At 43.4% G+C, this 20974-nt stretch overlaps 2 protein-coding genes across 12 annotated transcripts in view; one reads left to right on the plus strand and one right to left on the minus strand.

Annotated features, from left to right (window-relative positions):
• Positions 1-12261, plus strand: part of Lmpt (four and a half LIM domains protein limpet) — a 70536-nt gene extending 58275 nt beyond the window's left edge. For 8 of the 11 annotated variants that reach the window (XM_072001264.1, XM_072001259.1, XM_072001265.1 and 5 more), the window contains 5 exons: positions 67-267; positions 1870-2044; positions 9452-9621; positions 9795-9981; positions 10105-12261. In XM_072001264.1, coding sequence (XP_071857365.1) covers positions 67-267; positions 1870-2044; positions 9452-9621; positions 9795-9981; positions 10105-10262 — 891 coding nt within the window. In that variant the 3' untranslated portion in view covers positions 10263-12261. Of the gene's footprint in view, positions 1-66; positions 268-1869; positions 2045-4379; positions 4515-4928; positions 5190-9451; positions 9622-9794; positions 9982-10104 lie in introns of those variants that run through there. The other 3 variants (XM_072001266.1, XM_072001269.1, XM_072001268.1) reach the window with 3 other exon arrangements.
• Positions 12262-14277: 2016 nt separating this feature from the next.
• LOC139986170 (protein FAM76A) overlaps positions 14278-20974 on the minus strand; it is a 45557-nt gene continuing 38860 nt past the window's right edge. The window contains exons 8-10 of the transcript XR_011799588.1: positions 17374-17636; positions 14943-15003; positions 14278-14757 (exon numbers count right to left, since the gene is read on the minus strand). The gene's annotated coding sequence lies outside the window, so the exon portion shown is untranslated. The remainder of the gene's footprint in view (positions 14758-14942; positions 15004-17373; positions 17637-20974) is intronic.

Consider the following 20974-nt stretch of genomic DNA (forward strand, 5'->3'; position numbering starts at 1 on the left):
CGAGCGTTCCGAGAGAAACCTGACAGGAACGATCGTCTCTAAACAGGTCGCGTTTTTCGTTTCCAGTTGATTTTCAGTGGCGAGTACACGAAGGCGATGAACAAGGACTGGCACAGCGGCCATTTCTGTTGCTGGCAGTGTGACGAATCTTTGACCGGGCAGCGTTACGTGCTCAGGGACGAGCACCCTTACTGCATCAAATGCTACGAGAGCGTTTTCGCTAATGGCTGCGAGGAGTGCAACAAAATCATCGGTATCGACTCCAAGGTACGTATATCGCGGTTTCATTCCCGATATCTAGCGATCCTATTTTTCCAGCGATAAACGCGTTGACTCATCGACCTCGATCGCCCAAACGCTCGATTTTTCTCTCGATACGTGGTGCCGCGAACACGCGCCCGATAGAAACGGAGATATTTCACGAAACGACGACGATACGTGGGTTTGGATACGATCCAACCGGGCGGAAAACCAAAGTTTTCCCCTAAATTTAGATTCGCGGCACACGGCACTCGTCGATCGATCGTTCCACCCTTTCCACGCGTAAAAAAAATCGAAAGACCTTCGCCGTATCGAAGAATTACGTGGTTCGAAGTAAAGCCGGTCGGACGTCGCGTAAAAATCGGTAATTATCGGTTCGTGTATGATCGCAAGACGAGGTGGCAATATACGAACGAGCATGGGCGTTGATTTACTCATTCCTAGAAATAGAAACGATGATGCAGGTGCCTGCTTATTTCCGTTTCTCGCTGGTTCGTCGTTGTTATTCCTCCTACTTGGCCAGCCAAACCAGAAGAAGCGCACCACGAACAGCGTTATTTCGCCGGCCGGTTTTCGTGACAAATCGATATCACGCGAGAAGATGTTTGCCAACTCGATGGAAAATTATTTTCTCGCGTAGCGAACCAAACACCCAAGGATCCGCGTACCTTTTTCCTCGCCGGAATGACACACTGCTCTAGTAGCATTGCTTAAAGGTCGACAAGTTCGCGATTGTAATCGATCCCGGAATGGAAACCCGCGTTTCATTTCGATACAAACGCGTTTCTCTCTCTAAATTCGATGATTTGTATCCGCGTGTTGGTCGTCGGAACGTAGTAGAACGTTGCAACGTCCGTCGTAACGTTCTATCGTTTTGCATAAGATCAGTCACGCGAGCTACGTTGGTCAGATTTGACACGAACGTTGTTGTATTTTTTGTTTTCCTTTAAAACTGGACAAACGAACGGCGGGTTAATATCCGTAATGTGTAAACACGACCTATAAGAATTAGCATAAACCCGGTGGTATCCAAATTTACCGGAAAATTTGTTTTATCTTCTCAGTTCTTTTAATTCGTCAAACGACGGCCGCGACATGCCGAGATAATCAAAAAATTTCTTTTCGTCAGTTCTAAATGCATCATAGATCGTGTAAAATGCATCTTTTAGTCATCTCGAATTCATCGTGAGTTTTGGCTACGTATGGATACTAGATACGCGCATTGATATGAGAAAATTACGGAGATCAAAACCAACGCTCGTGTGACTGTAGCTACAACTTCCGTCACAACGGACGTCATCGTCACAACGCTTGTGTAACTCGAGTCTAAAAGGCAAGACGACCGACCGGCAACGAGTCTATTTGCTTAAGGCGACGCTGGATCTAAAGCGAGTTTCTTATAGTCGCAAAGGCCGCTGCGTCAAATATAATCGATGTTTTCCTCCGCTCGACCAGCGTGTAATTCGCGAGATCCTGTTTTTCGTTTCCCATTCGCGTATTTTCATTTCGCAACCTGTCCGTCGCTTGTTCGTTACACGAAACGAAAACGATTATCACCTCCGTAAGGCGAGAGCGAGCAAACGATAATTGGCGACGAATCGTTTGCAGGATTTGTCGTACAAGGATAAGCACTGGCACGAGGCCTGCTTCCTCTGCAACAGGTGCAGAGTGTCCTTGGTGGACAAACAGTTCGGTAGCAAGGTGGACAAGATCTACTGCGGCAACTGCTACGACGCCCAATTCGCCAGCCGTTGCGATGGATGCGGCGAAATCTTCCGTGCTGGTACGTAACTCGAAACCAATTTCTTCGATCGCAGAAATAGCAGAACGCTTCTTTTACGCGTATCCTGTCGAGTGCTTGAATTCGAAGGAACGCTGTTCGAACGGCGATAAAAATACGACTGCCGTTGTAACCCGAAATAACCAATTCGTTCACCACCGGCCGACTATAGGAGGTCCGGTCTAGACGATCGATCGAACCACCTGTTTTCCAGCAGCGATGACCCCCGAGGAATGACTCACGGTCCCGAGTGCGACACACGGGCAGTATAGATCTCGCATTCGGCGTTTCTTATTAAGGCAATCGAGTCAAGGTTCGAACCAATTATCGCGATCCTTTTCAAAGGGAAAGGAAATGCTTAAACTTCTGTGATCTCTGATTCTCAAGCTCGTGTCCAGATGGTTCGTGGGATTTTCCGAAAAATTTCGTTTCCTATTGAAACGTATTTTAAACGACAAACCTGGTCTTATTTCTGGACCCGGCAGACGTCGATGTTTGATTGAAGAAAGTCACGGAACGAAATTCGCGTTGGACGATTTCTCTGGCGGGTTTCGAACTGAGCGAATCGAGAAGCGGGAAAGTGGGTCGAAAAAGGTTGTCGAGCAATTATGCGCGCGACCTTTTTCGACAAGCGCGGAACGCAATCTCCGAACGACTTATCGCTTTGTCGCCTCGCAACCTTCGGAGATCGCAGACGGCGTGGTGGAGCGCACCGCGACCTATATATCGCGTGATTCACGCGTGCCTCGGCGACCATGCTTCAGGCCACTACACAGGTAATTGGGACGACAACGTGAGAGCCTCTGTTAACGAGCCGCTGATTCCTCGAGAATCGTAGACCTCGGAAGAGCCCCGACGATTAAACGTTAGTTCCCCTTGTTTCTTTTGGGAAAAGGTAGCTCTTCGCTCGAGGGCAGCTACTTCCGCTGAAACATTACGGGTTGGTAATTCGGTCAAGTACGCTACAAGCTGAACGAGACACCGTGCAAGTAAAATCGTACGGCAACGAAATTCGGAGAATACGAATTAGCTTCGAATACGTTTAAACGAAACTGTCGAGGAGAAAGCTAAGAGCTTAGGATGGATGATCGATTTGGCGAACGAGGTTCGTGCCTCTGATGGACTGGTTCCGACTTACGTGACTCGCGTGGGAGTCTCGTTAAATCTTAAGAGAGGCACAGATAGTTACTGGATCGGTGAGGAATCATTTGCGAAAATGACTCGGTACCACCGCGTGTCCGTATACGGCGCGACCTTTCGAACCGCGCGTATCGGATCGCGATATCTAGCGTGGTGCATCGCGAATGAACTTCGTGAAAAAGAAATGCGCCGTATTCGAGCGATCTGGTTTTCCGCGGAAAAGTTCGCTCTTTGCAAATTTTTGACATAGAGTATCTTTAACGAGTAATTGAGTTTTACAACGCAGTCTCGAGATATCGACGATAAAGATACCGTTATTTATTCAACCATTAAAAGAAACGAGAGATTACAGGACGAAGAATCAATAACTTGATCGAACGAGTACGACCAACTAAAGGTTAAACTAACGCGACGATCGTGAATTGAGCGCATTCTGTTGCCGTTTGACGTCGCTTATCAGAGAACGTGTTAATCGACTCAATTCTTTCGATGAATCATGGCCGATTAGTTCATTCTTCAAGCAAAATACTTTGTCATTCGTTTCTTTGGCTATTGCGCTGCAGAAATAATAATCTGGTCGTCGGAAAGAGAAGAAGTTTAAGAGTTCCGTGCCACTAATTGCCCGTGCGCTAATCACCACGGTACTCGGTGGCGTAATCGTGCAGAGAAAATCGTTCGTCTACGGCAAGAAATCCTTCCCCTTTGTGAACGTCGTGACAAACGAGATGTAAAACCGATGACTACCGCGGCTAAAGCGATCGGCGCGCCTGTTAACTTCGAGGTTAATGCATATCATTTAAGCCGAAAGAAGCAAACTGCATTTATAGAAGCAACCATCAATGTCACGACGTTTAAACGATCGAAATAAACGTGCCGTCGTTCGATCGATTAATGCACGCGTCAATTACGATTCCTCGCTTCTGCATCTGTGACGATGCTAGACGTACTCGGCAGAGGAGATGGTCGGATGAATCTCGAAAGAGACGAAAAGGAGCCGGTTCGACGAACGAGGCCGGGCCTGGGCTGGAGCGAACGCGCTGCGTAAATATATAAATATTCGCGGACGCGCTCCAGGATGGCGGAGAGTGGGTCTGGTGGAGCGGAAAGGCGAACTTATCAGCGGAGTAGAAGACACGTTGCGCGTGCTCGCGGTGTGCACGGTGAGTCCAGCGAGGGGGCTCGCTTCGGTTGCTTCAGTGGCTCGCAAGACTCCGGCCCAATCGCACGATCGGCCGATTTCTTCTCCTTAGCTTCTACTCTCCGTAGACGCTGTATTTGCGTCGTGTTTGAATCGTGTTCGCGCGTCAATTCGGCTCTCTTCCGATTCCCGTAGGTTAGCTCCTGATTTTCTCACTTCTCGATCGGTTCTTGACACGCGTTGCTTGAGAAAATTGATAGTAGACGCATCGTATTTTATTCTTTGGACGCTTTTACTTTGGATAACGACGCTGTAAACACGTCTAGCAACACGTCTGGTCTCGGACAAACGTCAGATATCTTGCTCGAATGCTTTTACTTCGAACGACACCGGTATAAAAATACTTGGCACTTGCGACCGTCTCTTTGACTTTTACAACTTTCTCGATAGTACAAGCAACGATTCTTTTATTCTTTACGACAACGATATGCGTTCTATGTCTAACGGTTTTACAGCTTGTTTAGTGCAAACTCTTTTAGTATTGCGCGATCGAGGGTGAGAAATCTAAGGGGCGGTGTTTTATATCCCATCGCGATATCGAAATTTCAGTGAACGTTTTGTCGTGAAAGTTAAAAGACTCGTGAGAAAAAGAAACGAAGAGAAAGATGGCCACAGACACGTTGAGCGAACGGTTATCCACTAAGCTGCACCTGCAAACGAAGAAGGTGGGCGAGGACAGGATAAGAAGGGCGAAAGAAAAGGACGAGGATATCGCGATATTCAGCATGTTTTCAATGGAGGGTGACCCTAAGTTCAGATGCTGTCTCGGCAAAGACTGTCTGTTGGGAGATCCGAAAAAGGCAGATCCAGGTGACGAAAATGATAAACGACGTTCTTTCTTATTTTTCAATGATCTTTTGTTCAACAACTCGGACGAAAACAAAACGTTCTGGGAAGTATCGTGTCCGACATTCCGGATCGATCTTGGAGGACGTTGCAAAACCACGCGATGTACGCGGGGGCGACGAATAAGGTTCCGTTCTCAAGTTTTCCTAAGGTCGACATCGGCACGCCGATCGTGGGTCGATGTCGCGCAACCGGCCCGCGATAAACTATCCGATCGAACGGACAGTCGGCGAATCGTGCAATAGAGAAAGGAAAACGGAATGAGAGAGAGAGAAAAATAGGCTCCGAGGAAAAGAGGGAATTCGAAGGGAACCGTGACCTTATGTGGAAACACGAGCACGGCCACACAATTCGATCGTCCGTGGATACATTTGCTTAGTGAATCAGGTTAATTGTCCGTGACTCGATCAACCACACAGTTCTTAATAAGAAATCGTAAATAACGTCGAGACTATAACAAAACGTCTAACGAAATCTAGCGGGAAAGACGAAAACGTGTTTGCGAAGCGCGTGTTTAGAGAAGAGATAATCACCCAGAGACGCGGTAGGAAACCAAACAGACGGGTTTCTATGCTAATCGTACACTCAAGCTTTATGATTAATATAGCTATACGATCGTGATCGACTGTGTCGTGGGATTAATAAAACGTTCGATACTTCCGGCTGCGGTCGCGACACGCGTGTCACTTAACGTTTCAACATTTCCTGGAAAATTCGTTTTTCTCTTCTAGTTACTTTTAACTTTAACGTTCAACAGAAGCTGTTTTATTCGAAAGACGATACTGGTGTTTGGTTTGTTTGCGGATAATTCATAATGCAAATCCATCTAACGAAGTCCAGCATCGTCGCGTAATGCATGCGGCAAAATTTGTCGTTGGTCAATTGCAAAACAGCTTGGAGTTCGTTGCGATTAAATAATGATGTCATTCGTCGTTTATTCGAATGTTCGCGAACTCTGGTAAAAAGAAAAAGATCCTCGTGAAACGCGACTTTTCCTCGGTTCGTTCTTCCTGCGTGGATCGATCGAAACGGTGACGACAAGTAGATCGGGTGGACAACCGCGATCGATAGATCCGAACAGAATGAACCATTCGATTAAAAAATCGTGCACGCAGATAAGAAGTCCTATTAATACAAGTGATGTAATTCGTTGCTAGACTGTCATTCACGCTTGTTGTTAAATGCATCAATATCTACCGAGGTAAATTTCTTACTTTCTTATCACGGCGCAATCTGCCTCGACCGTTATCAACTACGTATTTAGCGCCTCGTAAATCCCCGATAGAGTAAGAAAAAGAACGATTTCGAGTTTGCTCGCGAGAAAGGAGACGTGGGAAAACAATCGCGGCAAGATTGATCGTTCGAGGCTTGTCGTAGGCACGACACGACGAAGAGTAAAGTTTTATGTAACGTTTCAAGTCCGTTGTGCAACGGCGAATGATTTAAAAACGGGCCGGATGCGGCCACCGTGTTCTATATTTTCCTCTTGCACAATAACTAATAACGCTTTATGAAGGGACGCGTCGTGAAGCCTGAGCCGCGTCGAATTTCACGTGTTCGCTTCACCAAATTCTCGTGGCTGTTAGTCCCGGAGCGCTCGCGTAGATCTGGAAAGTCCGAGGCCCGGTGTTCTCCTCGTCGGTGAATTTATATTTAGACTTGACGTGGCCGAGAATCGCCGCTTTCAACGGATTACCAGAACCTCGCCGATTCGAGATCTCGTAAAATCCGGAACGACCGCGTTAACGATCTTCGATTTCAAGACTCTGTAATCTTCGACCTGCGGTTAGCGGATCGACGCTTAGCTGTTTCCAGAAATACTCGAATCACACGAGGTTTTCGCGAATCTATTTCGATCCTTCGGATAAAAGAGCCGATTCCGGACACGATCTCGACGAAAGTTTGGTAAAAACATCGGAAACAGTCAGTTAACGGTTAACCGCTCCTCCGAATTATTCTAATACGAATGAACGCGCAATTTTTCACAGTCGATCAGACCGATGAAACACAGTGGTAACGAGCGAGCTAAAGCGACATGTATAATGCGATATTACCACATCGTCGGCCTTGGACCATCAGACTTTATACATATACGGAGGTATTGCTCGGACCAAGTGACGTCACAAGCCTTCTCCTGACTCACGGTGGACCAGAGGAATAGCGCATGGAAAGCTGTTGCTTTTTTCATTTTCGAGGACCACTGGAATCTAGGCTATCTATATCGGGAGGCAAACGGCCAAAAAATACACGGGCTACAGTTCCTGCTACTCGTTTCGCCCCCAGAACTTTTTGCACAACTCGTAATTAGGACCTTTTGCCGGTCTCTCAACCTATATTTTCGTCGGTTCCCATACACGAGCTCCGTTTGAATACAATAGCGTCTGCCTCGGATGATTAGCTATCTCTTCTACGTCTCGAACGCTATTGTATTCTACGATATAAAAAAAAAAAAAAAAAAAGAAAAGAATGACTATTACCAAAACTTGTTCTGCTATTACAGCGTGATTCGACGCTGTAGCTCCTTCTGTGCGCAAATTAGGCATACGATCGTCCACGTGTAGATCCAAGATCCCGATAAATGGAAATAAACTTGATTCGAACGGGCATTACAAGGGACAGGCTAATTCGCAGTGACTGATTGATCGGAAACTATGGGACCGGTAACGGCGCGCTGTTCATTTATCAACGACCACGCGGTGGATGATAAAGCGTTGATTATATTGACGTTGCTGGCAACAGATGGTCAAGCGGAGCTGAGTATGCCTCGTCGATTCTTTCTACGCTTCATCGCTCCACCGCTTTTCCGTAAGCGCAAGAACTGCGAGAAAGTTTCCTAAAATATGGGCAAATGGATAAGATTTAAACGAATTAAAATTGGTAAAGAAAGTAGGAAACATGGTAGGTGTCGAAAGACGTTGAAACCGATGATTCATGAAACTTCGAGGACCACAAATGGTATTATTTAACTGATCACTCGGACCTCTTCTAAGTCCTATTAGATCACCTTTCGGAATAGCCAGTCGTCGTTAACTCGGGTTGCCCTTGGTGCGGCGCAAAGAAAGAGGAAGGAGCTAAGGAGCGAGAGAAATGTCGGAACGCCTACGAGAGAAGATTCCGTGGCTGGTAAAAATTCAACGCGGAATCGTCGAAGTGTCACGATTGTCACGATTAGTAAACAGCTCTTGATTCTGTGATATCATAGCGGAGGAAGGCGATTGAAAAGTGGACGCGTAACCACTCGTAGGATTGTGACGGATCGTGATCGGTTCTGTGTTCATCGTGACTACGAGAAAGGAAGCGACTCGAAGCTCGCGCGACTTCTCACGTAAACGGAAAGCGAAAGATCGTAAGCGTGGGACTTGATGATCTGGCCAATTATAGAGGACCAGTGATGAGCTCGCTCGCAACCCGGTAATTTCGTCGATCGTGGAATTGCACGTTACGATCGGTGTACCAGAGCGAAATTTATTTTCTCCTTCTCCGCGCGTGCCGGAGAAAACAACCACTTGGAATAAATTTGGTCATGAATATGCGAGTCAAGTTCTTAGCGAAGTTGTAGGTAAAGGTATCGCGGGAAAAGGTAGCTATCAGTTGTAGGTTTCTGTTGGTCGATAGAAATGACTACGATCGAGTCGAATGAGTGCAGCGAGCCATCTTATGCGGATTATTAACAGCCGTGACTAGAAAGTTCCGTGCATGAAACTTTAAAACCGCATTGCGGGAGATGACACCTATCTACGCCGGCGATCTTCCGGTTTTGCGCGACTTTTTACACCTGTCTCGTTGAACTTTCTAACCTACTTCTTGTACAAACACGACCAATCGTCACGAAAGTCGGTCGAAATAACTTCTCGCCAACAAAATCAAATTCCTCTAGGAATGGAAGATGAAATTCGAAACGACCCTCGGTTCGAATCGCGTTTCTCTACCAGATTGCCTTCCCTTTAAGAACGATTCCTTATCGGTGAACTGTCGGAAAGTCATCTCCCTAGAATTGTACGACGGACATGCGAGCTCGTCGGGTGCCGCACGCGATCGTTCAAACGCAAAATGCACCCTACGCTGCAAACTTTCACCCTTACAGACCGATCGTCTAGACGTTGCTACAATATTCCACCTCTTTGACGTTGCTTTATAATTATTTCGCGGAAACGTGATATTACGCGAGGGTATTGTTCTTTTGGGGGAAAGTTTCGAGGTCTGAAGGGTGTTTTTTCCCATCCTAGGTACCAAGAAGATGGAGTACAAGACCAGGCAGTGGCACGAGAAGTGTTTCTGCTGCGTGGTCTGCAAGAACCCGATCGGTACGAAGAGCTTCATTCCGCGCGAGCAAGAGATCTATTGCGCTGCGTGCTACGAGGACAAGTTCGCCACCCGATGCGTTAAGTGCAACAAGGTAAATTGATGAACAAGAAGATTGTTCGCGTGTTTTAACGAATATCTTTAGTTCAGCAAACGACTATCTCTTCGAAGAATTCTCGTGCTGTTTAACCGTTTGGCGAAGAAAGTTCGTTTAGAATGTGTTCTTGTATAGAGAATGAATAGATAAAAGGGATCTTATCGTTCCAGATTATCACCAGTGGCGGCGTAACGTATAAGAACGAACCGTGGCACAGAGACTGCTTCACCTGCAGCAACTGCAACAATTCACTGGCTGGCCAGCGATTTACGTCCCGCGACGACAAGCCCTACTGCGCCGATTGCTTTGGAGAACTGTTCGCCAAGAGATGCACCGCCTGCTCCAAACCGATTACAGGTATTTATCTCTGTTTCTTCTTGCGAATGCGATAAACTTTATCCCTCGCGATGTTCATTTAACTCTTAGAAGATTTTCTTGCTGAAGGGGACAAATTTCTGATTCGTTGCCCGTGTATTTCAGGCATCGGCGGAACTCGCTTCATCTCTTTCGAGGACAGGCATTGGCATAACGATTGTTTCATCTGCGCGGGTTGCAAGACCTCGCTGGTCGGTCGTGGATTCATCACCGACGGCGAAGACATTATCTGCCCTGATTGCGCCAAGATGAAGTTGATGTAGAGGGGTAGTGAAACATCGAGCGAAGAAGAACGAACGAGAAGTAGGGGAGAGGGAAAAGGAGTAAGAAAACGAGAATTATCAAGGGTCTACGGTGTCCAGTCTATATACGGGAATAATATCCTCGCTAAGAAACCTTCCCTTGGAAACAACTGGAAGAATCCGCTTCGAGAAAAAGAAAGAAAGAAGAAAGAAGTCGACCAACTTTAACATAATTGCAGAAGGATAATTGAATAGTTTAGTCACCACCTCTCGAACGCGATAAAAATTACCGTGTTTTCTCCCATACGTATAATAATATATATATATCGTTATACGTATGTATACGTGCTCATAGTTGAAAAACGCGGTACTTTTTATTGAAAAACCAGACACCATCCCGCGACGATTTTTTTCGTATTGGTCGGAAAGCTCTCTGTTCTTCTCGATCGGCTCGGTAATAATGCCGAGTTTTTGAGCATATTATCTCGAAGCAGAGAACGCGAGCAGAAACGAGGGTACTTCCTAGCTTCGTAGCCTTTAGAGATCATTTTAGTCACTCGCGATTCCGATTTCTCCGTCGCGCCGTAACAGCCGAAGAAATAAAGGAAAGTAAAATCGAACAAACGTAAAAATTATCGCAGAGAAGCGCGCTGGAGAAACCGAAGGATTATGCCTTGAAAAGTACGAGAATCAAACCGCCTTAATCAGTATAGTTACTGTCGTCAAGTTATCGAGCTGTGTGTTTAGAAGTGGAACGAAGCTACGTACTGTCGTGGTGTTATTAACGTTACTGTTTCTTTCTTTTCGCTTTGTACAATGATAGAGAAACGCACGACAAAGATCAACGCGAGGAGTAAAAGTAAAACGACAGGGACAAGAAAGGAAGAACAGATGGATCCTATATATTCTTACGAAATTAAATTTGATATACCTATGATAATATTATTTTTATTTAACTTAAACTCACACGTACACACACGAACACAATCGCGAACAATCACACACGTACACACTAACGCGAATCCCAACACGCGCGAAAACTGCACCCTTTTTTCTCTCTCTCTCTCTCTATCTCTATCTATCGCTCCGCGATATTGTACAGTAAGACTCGTGCAAAATTCGAGTATAACGAACGACTAATTAAAACGACGGGGCTCGGGTGCACAGTTGTTAGAAAAATTCAAAATTTTTCAAATTCACGAGTTCTTCGATGTATGAGATTTTTAATGTAGAAATTTTACATTTGTATTACTCCAACGGTTCTAACTAAATTTCTATCTTTCCTATGTTAGCCCCGGAACGATTTTAACTCTCACACGAGCCCACAAGTGCACATATTCGCAAATGCGTGAAAACGCGAATTTTAAATGCAATAGACCTTCATGTTCGATCGTTGTACTTTTTCTCGAACAAGAAAGTCAGTAAGGATCGAAATGATCTTGTTATCTCGCGTATCCGCGATATACGTTCGCGAGCATTTTTTGCATTAACCACATCAAAGTGGAGAAAATGATAAAAAATTGAAAAAAAAATAAATAAATAAAAGGAAGAGAAAGAAAAAGAATCACACGCATCCACACACGCATGCCGGACGAGTGTGCGACACGCACACGCGGAAAATCACTAATTGTGGCCTTATCCGCACGAGTACATAAAAAAAAAAAAAAAAAAAACTAACGTCTTACGAAAAATAATTAGTTGTTGATACGGTACTTGGTAGAGATGTGTTACCGTCGAGAAGAGAAAGGACAAACGTGCAAGAGAATAGGCTAACAAACGGTAGCGTACCTCTATAACGAAATAAAAGGAAAGCGAAAGAAGAAGAAGCGAAAAAAAAAAAATATCGTGACGACCAATAAAAAGTACACGTGCTATATAATATATGTTCTTACCGATCACTCACATACTAATCGCCTTAATTAGTAAAGGATAAAGAGCAGAGATTATTCTATATTCAGCGTATCGTATACACTGTTATACTGTGAAATTGATAAATAAATAAATGTAATTATTTACAGAAGCTCTTTCATTTACCATTCATTTAATAACATAGAAATTCCAAGATGGAAATAATAGTGAAAGTTGATTTCGAAATTCTCTTTTTGCTTCTAACTGCTAACTATAAATTGAATTGAAACGCTGGCTACCTAACTGTAAATTTATACGAGTATAACAAGGGCAAGGGAACAGGTGTGTGGGATGAATATGCCTTCTAAAACCTTGGATATCTTTTTACGTATTTTTAAATACCACTTGAATCTCGCTTTACTGATTCCATAAAGATTCTTGCAAGACATTTAAAACTTTGTATAAGTCCTACTCTTTTACAAATCTAGAGGCTCATAAACCATACCTATTGCAAATGTATATGTTTATAAGCCCTATCTACCGGAGATCTAAAGGCTTTATATAGCAATTATTTGCGCAACAGTAATAATTATCAACCTATACATTCAGATTCATATATTTGCAACACTAATAACATTCTAGCGTAGCTATATAGGAAGTTACTGGTCAAACAACATAAAATGATTCAGGAGCAGGAACATGCTGTCACAGGTACGATGTAAAATAAAAATATAAATCGAGGAAGCTAATTCAAATGCACATGGACGTCGCACAGTGATTGCTGTCCGGTCGCATGTGTATGCTCCAACAATACATAAACGTTTGTTTGAAAATTTGAAAAATTGACAGGCAAAGTCAGAGATAAATGGCATGCTCCGTCATCGTAATTCACCGTCGATTTCCCAAATCAAATTTCCTGAAACACGTGAAAATGCGCCTAACTCTAATCCGGTCAGGGATTGTACCAACGTGTCTGGCCCTATCTACAATTAACGGTCATACCGGAAAGTATCCTATTTATCTCACTTAACTGTATATTTAAAAAATGACAAAATAAACACATCGGCACACTGGTTCTACGATTCTCACAATTTTCACGCTTTAATCTACGTAGCATCTTCCTGAAATTGTCCGACGAAGGCGTTACCCACGTGCATTGAACATGATAAAGACACGTGTAAATTTCAGTTTTAATTACAATAATAAGTACGAACATCTTTAAAAAGTTTGCACTACTGGTATGAATGATACGGAGGATATCATTGTAATTGGACAGTAATAATCATATTTTTTGTTGCTTATAATTCTTTGTAGGTGGATCTAATTACGTCACTAATTGTGAACTCTTTAATTATTGTAGATTATAGTGAATGTAATAAGGACTGAGAAACAACGCAATTCCACGGCCTAGCCGCACACACCTATGTGTGCATACACACGCAGAGTATAAAATACGTCATACAGGATATACACGCAACATCAGTTACTGAGAAATTATTAATCTTATGAACTAGTCATCGTACCCATTGTCTTTCTTCTTTCCGGCAGTACCTGAGTCGGTGAGTGAAGTGCTGGCAATGAACATGGAAGGGATTAAACCTGAAGATTCTCTGCTAAACATATAATTGATATATCTATTACAATTTGCACGTAAAGGGATAATAGTCCTATCTCATTCAAATTTTACTGACTCTATACTTTACTTTACTTTATTAATTTTCAAATAACATTTATATCAATAATTCTAACTGAAATACTGTCTAACAGAAACATACCGAAGCTATTTCGTCGTCAAAGCACGCCTTTGAAGCACAAAGAATGACTCAAAAGTTGTTTCGATTCTGAAATCTTCTTGTCGCGAAGTGTCTGCTTACACGTGAAATTTGATACACCTTAACGTGCGAACAAAATTAGACTTAATGACTTCATATTTCATATTCCAAATTGCACTAAAATTACGTTGAAAATACAACTTAAATAATAATGTTGTTCCACGCTATAGTAAAATAGAAAATAAAATGAAATGTAATCATCATTAGCATTATAATAATTTCGATCATAATTAAAATCTTCGTGCTAACGAAGTTTGAGTGTATCAGACTTCTCCACTACAAAATGCTTGAACAACGCCATTTCGCAATTTATTTCAATATTCATATAGTATATGCCGTAATCATATTGAATATAATTTGGTTTTATAAATATTTATAATGAATATATTCTGTAATTTTCAATCTTTTATACACACATTAATTATTTACACTATGCTATTATACAGATTGTTTATATTGTAGTATGTAAATATTATACTGACATACATATTGATGCATTGATCGTCAACATTTAAAAACGCGATGCGCAAGAAAACCTGCTCTCGACTAAAAAATAAAATATAAATAAAAAAGGTTACTACTCATGGATATAATAAATACCTGCGGTCATCATGCCAGTCAAAAATTGTACGTAATACGATCGGTCACACGTGTCGATTCGGACCTTTTATTCTACGACATGATCGAGTGACCAGAAAAACAAAGATGCATGCGACTGATGATTAAATGCGAAGAACGTTGCCATCGATATCGTTGTGCCGCAAGGGAAGCCATGATCAAGGCGTCGTCAAGACAGAATCGCCGAATTCGACGGAAGAAGCGAAGGCCGAAAGAAACTTGCAACAAAGCATAAAGTATTATAATTTATTCTCAATGACAATGCTAATTAATTTGAAAGTTTGAAGTAATAATATCGTAAAATACAAGTAATAGAATGAAACGAAGTACAAAATAAAATGTTACATTCTTACGGAAAAATAGGGGAATAAAGTTAATTGGGATACAGTGTAAAAATCCTTACATACTTAAAGCTGAGATACCGCTACATCCTTCCCAGCGAAAGGGGAAATGTTATGCAGAATCTGTAACAAAATATACAAACTATTACATTTCGTTCTTAAAAACATACTTTTACTATAATAACATAGAAAAATAGAAGACTGGTAACGCGTCCGTTTAAATAATATTCGGCGAACACATTAACTATACTCAGGTAATTTCACTATAACAATATCTAACAAAGTACTAAATAAAAACGTATTAGTTAAACGAACCTAATAATCGTATAGATCATTTTTTCTCGCTTTTTCGTATAATGTCATTCAGCGCCAAATCTTCGCCTAGCTGACTTCTGATTGGTTAGGATCATTTACAAATCTTGCACACTAGTTCGAAAACTTTCTATGTAAGTTATCCAATTCTTTCTAGTAAATTATGTATTATATTATTCAAATCGCTACTATGTATATATGTATATCGAATCGATAATATCGCATGTGACACGAAAATGGTAAGAGAATCAGGAAATCCTCAAAACGTGAGGCAAAAGTGTTGCATGTCACATCTATTTTGTACCTTGTCTGTATCTGTAGCATAACAGAACTTCTAATTTTTTAATAACTAAGACATGTGACACGAACTTATATAAGATGCCATTACAGACGAGATGTACTCGCGTAGTAGCATTTTATAAATGACATTTTAGTTCAGCTTTCTCACCACCAGATGGCCATACCGTTTCGTCGAATGGGAACAAACCCCGCTAAATGTGAAAGATTGAAACAATTAATATATGTCACAGCAAAGTACTAAAAAAAAAAAAAAAAAAAAAAAACGAACAAATTTAATAAAAACGAAACGTAAAAAGGTATGTAACTGTATCTATTTATCGTCTAAAGTGTAGAAACGATAATACCAAACACAATATTTCTGTTTTATTCGTCAAGTAGGAGAAAACTTACTTGCCTATGAATCTTTTCACCGTACCGCTATACTTGCCAAGGCAAGGTCATTCGAGAAGTTCGACGACCTATCAATGTCATCGATCTCACACGGAGAACCATAATCCGACTATAAAAAGATCTAGTGACCATTTATTCGAAGGAACCTCAACGATCACGGGAAACGATTTTTACGTCGAGCAAAAGATGAGGAGAGCAAACGAGAGAGCGTAGTAATTGTCGAAAATATGCTGGTGAATTAAAGAGGCCATTATGAGAATGATAGCCCTCGCGGTGTAACATTAAAAAAGCGAATTTACGATCTTGAAGATTTGTATCTGCCCAACCCCTCTTTCATACCTCGGCAGGGCAAGGCGTGCAAAACACATAACAATTACTTCAAAAATTCCACGTGGCCCGGTAGGTTTCGTTCGCTGTGAGACGAGCAAACGCAGTCGCTTAATTAAAACTCATGTAAATCGAGTAACCGCGCGGCGCTACGCCAATTAACTTTACATCGCGATGGCGAGCAAAAAGAATGGAAGGGGAAAGAATAAAACGGACCAGCGCGGCGAATGAGTGTTTCGTAAAAACCGTGGACGTAACAAATTGGTCCACGAAGCAAGACGCGTCTTCCGCCGATGCGAATCGCTTTACATAATACGGAACCGCGTGCTAAAATGACGCCAGTTCGATTACCGCCGATTCGTTCGCTGCACTTTATTCTCGACCAAGTTTCGTTTACTTTGATCCCTCTTCGCACAGATACCAACAAAGAATGTTTTCGGGCGGTTAATTTTCGTTAACGGTGAATCAACAGCAAATAGAATTCCGTTTGCAAAGAATTGTGAAAGAGTAATGGGAACGACGAGAAAAAGGTAGGGCAAATTTTTGAGAAGCATCTTTGCTTTAAAGAGAAGAAAGTAGATAGATCAAAGTACAAATTTCGGTATCTAATTAAAACCGTCTTTGGTCCGAGAGAAAAAAAAGGGGAATTTTAATAAATCCTTTTCGCACCGCAGCATTTTCCCGGACAACGTGTAGCAAGGGCTACAGAATAGGTCGGCATAATTTTCAGCTTCTGGGTGTGCCAGAGAAAAGGTGACACAGTTCCTTTTATTTCGGAGATAAAATACAGTATTATATCTAATCTTCTATTTTCGAATTTCCGATTTCAAACTCAACTAATTTCATTTTCCAAAGCATCCGTTTAAAAGATCGGTCTAAGGTATCTTCGAGTACTTTGTTCAACTAATCGTAAAAAGTTATCGTTCGATGCCTTTCGATTTTTTAAAACAAGCATATCCTTTCCCTGAAATCCAAGATCCCCGTCGATCGATTTCACGAAGTTCCGAATTCAGTCCATAAAGAAAATCACGAGCTTCCGTTGCACGTACACTGTACACACGTGCCGTCGGTGTATGGCGAGCTGAGGTGAAGCGAGGTCGATGGAAAGTGGCATAATCGCGGATGTGGATCGGCTCAAGGAGAGCAGAAGAGGAGATCCTTTACCTTACTTATGTAACGAGCGGTCGCCGTGTGTCTCGTGTCTTCGACCGCGTCCCGAACACATAGAGACCCTCTCTCGACCGTGTTCCTTCCTCCCTACTCTTTCCATCATCTTTCCCCTTTCCTCTTCAGACTTCCATGAGCTGTCGCGATGTTTCTGTAACCGGTGTCCCTGAAAATCCCCTCGGTCTTATTGGGTCGACGCAGCTAGTCACCCCCTTTCTCCTTCGGATCCGTTTTCAGAATTGTCTATAGCTCCGAGTTTCCTAGAATTACGGATAATGGATCTATTAACTTTAACAGAACAGGATGAATGCATAGAACATTTTTGAAAGAAAAAAGTTATCATAGCTCTTGCCTTTTACATTTTGTTTAAACTTTATTTCATTACTACATTGTTAAACTTTATTATGCTGGAAATTCCATCTAGAGCATAAATTTCTCAAGCTTTTGTTACAGCCGTTCTTAGTGACTAAGCGGATGGCTCGCGTATTTGTCCATGACTCCTTAAGAAGAAACATCCTTTCCAACGAAATCTCACGAGACAATTAGACATCGAAAAAATTCCAGAGACAGAGATCGGTGTTTTCTCCGTAACCGATGAACAAGCTCGGAAGCTCAAGTATGGAGGAGGAGTTTCGTTTAACGATCAGTCGTAAAAGTCGAAAGCACGAAGCCGTAAAGGCATTATTCTGGCGCGGCGGTGATTTCGACACCGAAAACGGAGGCCGTTGTTGTCGGAGGTCATTCGTCGGTTCAACGTTCGGGCCGTTTACCTGGCCTCTGTTCGCTGAATCCTTCGTTATCGATGTTCCCCCATTGCATTATCATTTCCTCCGCGATCATGTATTTAGAATCACACGAAATTTGTCTGATGATTCACGAGTAGAAAGAATTTCAAAGGATCCGTCAGCGTCGATAGAAAATGAGATTGAGGACTGAGATCACCGATCAGGATGTGCTCATCGATCACCAGTCGCGTCGATCGAGTTGATCGAAGAAGAGATGCAAGAGTGCTGCCTCTTTCGTCGAGTCTTTTTCTTTTTCAGAATCGCGAGAAGCGATTGCTTTAACCCTGTGAGCGACAAAGTGCGAGGAAACCGATAACTCGAGCGTAATCCAGGTCGCGCTACCTTGTCCGTCGACCTTCCGCGGTATTCCTGCACAAGTCGGGACGATGTTCGTTGCCGACAGCAGGAACGACGTTAATGATGTTAACACGCGTAACAGCGACAAACTCATTCGGTGCCAGCAAACGTAGGCATCGAATTAAAAATATTTCTAAGGGTCTCGTTGCCTTTTTCACTTTCAAAACAACGTAACTCCCGAATCTATAGGCAGTTCATCATCCTCCTGTGCTAGATCTCTATCCCTACTCCCAGTCTAGTGACAACTCATTCTTTCTCGGGAATCAGAGTTAGCATAATTTTGGCCGATTCACCGTACGATGTCTCATCGTGGAATAAAGATCCGATTTACGGTGATATTTAATCGGTACAGCATGGAAGACAGTTCTGGGAATATCTGTAAGCACATTTAACCGAAAGTGTTCTTCTCAAACTTACTTTCTTCGTATCAAACTTATCTACAGATCTTTTTCTTCTAACTTATCGATCGCAAGTGACTAAGTTCTTCTATCGTAATCGGAGTTCTTCGATTTTTACGTCACCGGCAGGAACAGGGATGATCGCGTGGTCTGATCGATCCCTTGATCTCCGTTAATCGAGCTACCTTAACGAAGGGCAGCCCGAGTTCTCCGTCGATCGGCATTTGGAATCCGAATCGCGAGTAACTCACGCCACTGGAATCGACCTTTCGGAGGAAGGGGATGGGAATACCGAAGAAGGAGAAAAGCCGAAGCTGTTGGAGGGGATTAGGTCCGAGTGGAGGTGGCGAGGACGAGCAACACGCAACACGACACAGCCAGAAGCGAACGGAGACAAGACGAGGGAGGACGAGGATGGTGACGATGGTGTGTGACGATGGTGGCGGGGACGCGGTGGAGGTGGCAGGAAGAAGGACGAAGGAGAAGCGAAGGGAGACGATCGGAGGCAAGTCGAACGAAGACACAAGTTCATATCCAAGAAGATGTGGGACGATGGCCCGGAGTAACCTCCATCAAGGATGGACTTCCATCCACCGACCGCTGGGACGTACTATACATCCATACCTTTCCTCGCCAGTTATGCGAGGCTGGATAATCATCGTGTAGCGGGCGGCCCCGATCCTCATCTCCCAAACATCGAGTTCACGCGAAACGCTATTTGGATTTTCTACTTCCGAGTTTTCCTTTGTTCCTTCCGTTTGAACCCACGAACGAGCAATCGTGGCTCGTTCAACTAGTTTCGATCGATCACGGAATCGATTACGAAGAATAATGGAGTTAAATGCTTTAGCCGAGTACGCTTGTTCGTGGAAGGATTTTGGAGAACGATGTATACCGATCGCAGTAGCGTGTAACGTGTATCCGTGATGGGAATATAGAGCGGAACAGGGCAGAAATATTCGTATCCCGGTGTGGGATTAATTTCTATTTTCAAGACAGTTTGGTAAGGAGCCCAAGATTATTGGACCTGAAAATGGTCGTTGATTGTCGCGCGAGCAGATCCTCGCACACGGTCGACGTACCGGTATCCCGATAGTTCACGTGTCGATTGTAATTTGTTTATCGGCTAGAGGAGTTCGGGTGTCGAGGTGAACGGCCGTCGAGAAAAAAGTATCGTTGTTTTCTTTCAACGGCCGCCCGGAGCGGATAATGACGTCGACGAGCGGTCGGCCGTTTAGTCGAAATGTAGAACAGGAATCGTAGAAAACGAGGGAAATTCTCGTTTAATCTTTAGACCACCGATCCGTGCTGACTCGCTCCAAATTTGTAAGACACGACGGAGAGTACGACGCTCCTCGTTAGCAATAGGGAACTGCACTTCTGAAATTTCGTAGAATATTCGAAAGTGTATTGGTATCGCGTGACGTCGAACTCGGCGATGAACGATCGAAAGGAAAATGCTTCGACACGCCACAAACGGTAAGCAATGAATCATAAAGGTTCGAGGATGACGCGCGATTGAACTCGGATCTCGAACTTTCGCTAATTACACAACAAGAATGCTCTGAAACGCTTAGAATCTGTCTACTTAGACGGTCTATCGTTCCATCATTCAAACACGTCTTTGTCCGTTATAAAACTCGTTCGCCATAAGAACGAGAAACGCGTGTAACGCCGAAAAATCAAAAGTCAGCGGCGCGATGACAAATGATTTCCTGACCAAAATCCGCCATCGTCGTAGAGCAGCAAAGAAAATGAAAAAAAAATGACAAATAGCGAGCGTCCTAGTAACGGTGAGTCGTAGAATGTTGCGTAGAAAAGAACGTGTCGAAACAATTCCGTGGCATTCCGCGAGATGGTCAGGCCGACGAACCCCAGCGTGCGCGTCCATGCGAGCAGAAACGAACGCATACGCGTGAAAGTAATGGCGTTGCGCCAGTGTGCGTGCGATGTGCACGACTTATGTGCCTGCACCACGTCACATGACTTCGCCTTAACCCAGTGCCAGTGGCAGTTGCCCATGGAACGAGCGCTTTTTGGGTCTAGGTCTATCGAGGG

Source organism: Bombus fervidus, chromosome 4, assembly GCF_041682495.2.
Source record: "Bombus fervidus isolate BK054 chromosome 4, iyBomFerv1, whole genome shotgun sequence".
Taxonomy (NCBI): domain Eukaryota; kingdom Metazoa; phylum Arthropoda; class Insecta; order Hymenoptera; family Apidae; genus Bombus; species Bombus fervidus.